Genomic DNA, 3,588 nt, shown 5'->3' with positions numbered 1-3,588 from the left:
AATATGTGCTGTTTTGAAGATGGTAGTGAGCAACTCTAGCAGCCTTGAGAAAGATGGAAGTTACAGTTTGGAACCTGTTATTTCCTACAGAAGCAGCATATGAAAGAAGACATGGGGTAGTTAATCAGAAAATGCTCACGCATGTATCAGTCTAGATTTCTTGCTTGTGTAGTAAATAAATACAATTTTTTTCATGTTATCCAGAAGATAACCATGTCTCATAATATACCTGAAAGTGTCACAACAGAGTGCTTCATAACAGATGATTATGTTTCCTCACTTAGGCTAACTAGAAATCCATCCAGGGAAACAAGCAGAGTTCAGAGTAAGAGGAGAAACATGCACCTCTTCCCACCCACATTGCCTGTTCAATGTGCTGGCATGTTATGTGTATAGGTAATCTCTCTTGTGTGCATTTCAATGTTCAAAGACATCAGCAGGTTTACAATAAATTGCCTGAATTTATTATAGCTTTTATTTTTCATCCATATGTCCTAGAATGAAATTGTATTCACCAATGTCCTGATTCCCCACTGTGGCTGAGCTACAAACCCTTTGTGATGTAAGTCATTGTTGGTTCTGCCAGTGTCTTTATTAGCACTTAAGAGCTAATTGCAGGACTTACATGGGCAAGAATAGGACAGTCACATTTTCAGGAAAAGTATTTTAACAAATATGTCAAATGAATCAAGAGCAGTTATAGGAGATAAGTAACTGCATGGCTTAAGAGTGGTTGGTCTGAACATAAATAGAAAGATTCACAGTCCTTGAGAAAACCAAATAAGAAAAGACTTATCCATATCATCTCCACCCAAGATGGGCAAAATATGTATTCAGTCAGCAAACAGAGGACACATTTTAAAGAGGTCTGTGAATGAAATACTGAGCTTTGTGCTTTCCCTTGAGTTAGGAAAAGACATATCTTTTATTAAGAGCCTTGAAGAAAAATGAAACCCTACCGATTCATGGTCAGTAGACATGAGGTTTGCATTCATTTTGCATGAGCAAAGCCCAAGGGAGTGCTGCTGTATATGTTAGTCATCAAATTTAAGTTTAAACTTGTGAGACAAACCTGCCTTTAGCAGGAAGTCATCAGCTCCAGTACAGTCTGGAAGGGAAGTGAGGGGATAGTCTCTACATTTTCTCACCAGTCAGGACTGGAGGCTGGGGACAGGGAGGGCTTGCTGCAATGCCCTTGTCCAGTGAGAGTTGGCTCTGCCTAAATCACATACACTCTAATGGAGCATATGACAAATTCCATGCACCTGTCTCAGCACAGAGAGTACATCTATGTTCAGAGACTGCAAAGATATTTTAACCAAGCTAAGGTGGCATATTGCCTTGCCAGCCACTTTGCTTTATCCAGAGAATAACTTGGTTTGAGTTGGATACTTTTTGACCTTTCCTCACTCAATGAATCTGTGCACATCTATTTTTGTCTTTCAAATGTTTAATGGCATCAGCCTTCCCTGTCTTTGATTCTTTTCTAGCCTTATGCAAGGAATGTCTATAGCAGGTATAGTTCCTAAATGAGACACCTGCCAGTTTGTCTAGTGCTTCTCTTTATTTTCACCTCTCACATTAAGGTACTATAATTCAAACATCGCAGCTGAGACTTGACTGAAGTTGTAAAACGTCAGCAAGCATCCAGAAACTTCCCCCAAACACATGCATTTTCTGTGGTTCAGGTCCACCACTAATTACAATGTAGTTCTTGTTCTAAATTTGCTTTACACGTGGTAGGACACCAGCCAGTTCTGGTAGGCATCCCCAGATGACTAGACGTTGGTGAGTTCAAGTACCACTAGCTGGGCTGCTCTTAGTATCTTGGACCTCTGCATGCACATATATATATCTACCCTATGCCATCAGTAACTAGTTTACTCTTACTGGCTGAAGATAGTAAATTTAAAATTATCTCATGTATAACTGGATAAACTGCTGTAATCTTGTAATTTCAATGTGGGCATACTTTTGACTCCAGTCTGTAGAGGAACACTGACTTTGAATGAAACAATGTGGTCACCATACTGGGCCTTAGCTTTTTCCAGGTTGAAATTGCAAAGAATCTCTTGCTCCTTTAAACAAAAGTCATACAGTTCTGGTATAAGGCATTTGGAAGTATTTAGAAAGGAGTTGTATACAGCTCTCATATATCTGATTTTCTTTTAGAAAATTGGGTTGAAGGAGGAAATCAGAAACTTAATCTGAAAAGACATTCTAGGCTTCACAAGTTCTGGGTTCCCCATCAGTGATATTGATTAAAGACTGCATGGATTACTTACCAGTGTAGACTCCTAGCAGAGTGTAGATTAAGGAGTTGGAGGGTCTTGTTGAGCCCGTGCTATTAGTAGCATTAGTCAGGCAGTTGTATGCTCCACAGCATGCCAGTTCTTCTTCTGTGATTTCCACTAATTCAGTAAGAGCCAAAAGAAAGAAAGGTCAGGGAAAAGATCAGATAAGTGAATCAGATGTGAAGGTCTGTCACTGTCAGCTACATTTTTATGCTTTACAACAGAGGGATGGAATTCAAGCAGAATTCAATAGACATCTATTTTTGATCTATTCGTCTGAACTCTCTTTATGGCTGATGAGGATTTGATAGAAAATAGACACTTCCAGAGAGCAATTTAACCCTTTTATGTCAGACATTTATCTTCAGATGAGCTAACTCATATCTGAAGTGCCTATTTACACTATGAAAGCTCAGCTACAGAAATCTACCTTTTATCTATCTAGAACTAGCTGATGTCTATAGTAAGAAGTGCCAAAATTTTCAAATATATTTTACCTTTGTTGGAAGATTGGCTAAATATCAAGGATGAGATAAGATTTCCCCAGATGCCGGAGGATTGAAATACCAGAAAAAAGACACCAAAATATTGGTTGATAATGTCTTTTGCACTTTTTCCTGCTTTCTCAGCATATGAAGTGCCAGCAATGGTGAGGTAAGTGCATTTAGCTGACCAGAGTGGTGCTCCTCCTAAGCCCAGGATCACAGAGGTAGGGATTAGTGTGTACCTGCCAAAGAACACTTTATTTAGCATAGCTGTTATCCATTGGCATAATGATCATTTGCACAAAAATCCAGAGGAAAAATAGACACCATTCCTTTGAACGATTCAATAAATCTGTAGGAAGAAAATTAGAGAGACAAAGGCAACTCCTGTTTTGTTTAATTATTCCTGAAGGAGAATCTCTGTTACAAACATAAGTTAGAGAGGCAACTTCAGCTGCATGAATTGATGCATTCAGTCTGGCTTTTTGCATGCTTTCAACTCTCTGCTTAATCTGCTTCTAGATTTATTTAAACCTATTTCTTGTAGGTAGCACCATTTACATCCAACTTACTCATCTGCAGCACAGAGGTAGAGTAGGAATTTGCCCTAATTGATTTTATTCAAACACAATAGAGAGAGTTAAAGTATTCAAATAGTACCAGCTTGCATAGAAGTTCCCTAAGGAGAATGCTATGTAGCAGCACATAGAACCTGCCATGGTCCACTTGCAGCCCAGCTTCTTGATGAGGATTGGAGGGAGGAACATGGATGATAAGATGAGTGCAGCATAAAGAACACTTAGGGAAGC

General features: G+C 39.0%; 1 protein-coding gene across 1 annotated transcript; it reads right to left on the bottom strand.

The window, feature by feature from the left end:
• Nucleotides 1–2,285: 2,285 nt before the first annotated feature.
• UNC93A (unc-93 homolog A (C. elegans)) lies at nucleotides 2,286–3,582 on the bottom strand (the record flags this gene model as incomplete). The annotated part of the gene is made up of 3 exons (XM_009085205.1): nucleotides 2,286–2,411; nucleotides 2,792–3,021; nucleotides 3,440–3,582. Coding segments are annotated over 3 exons (499 nt in total), but the record flags the coding sequence as incomplete, so codon positions are not given.
• Between the last annotated feature and the right edge of the window lie 6 nt (nucleotides 3,583–3,588).

The sequence above is a fragment of the Acanthisitta chloris genome, unplaced genomic scaffold (genome assembly GCF_000695815.1).
Source record: "Acanthisitta chloris isolate BGI_N310 unplaced genomic scaffold, ASM69581v1 scaffold8482, whole genome shotgun sequence".
NCBI lineage: Eukaryota > Metazoa > Chordata > Aves > Passeriformes > Acanthisittidae > Acanthisitta > Acanthisitta chloris.
This window is presented reverse-complemented; position numbering and strand designations above follow the sequence as displayed.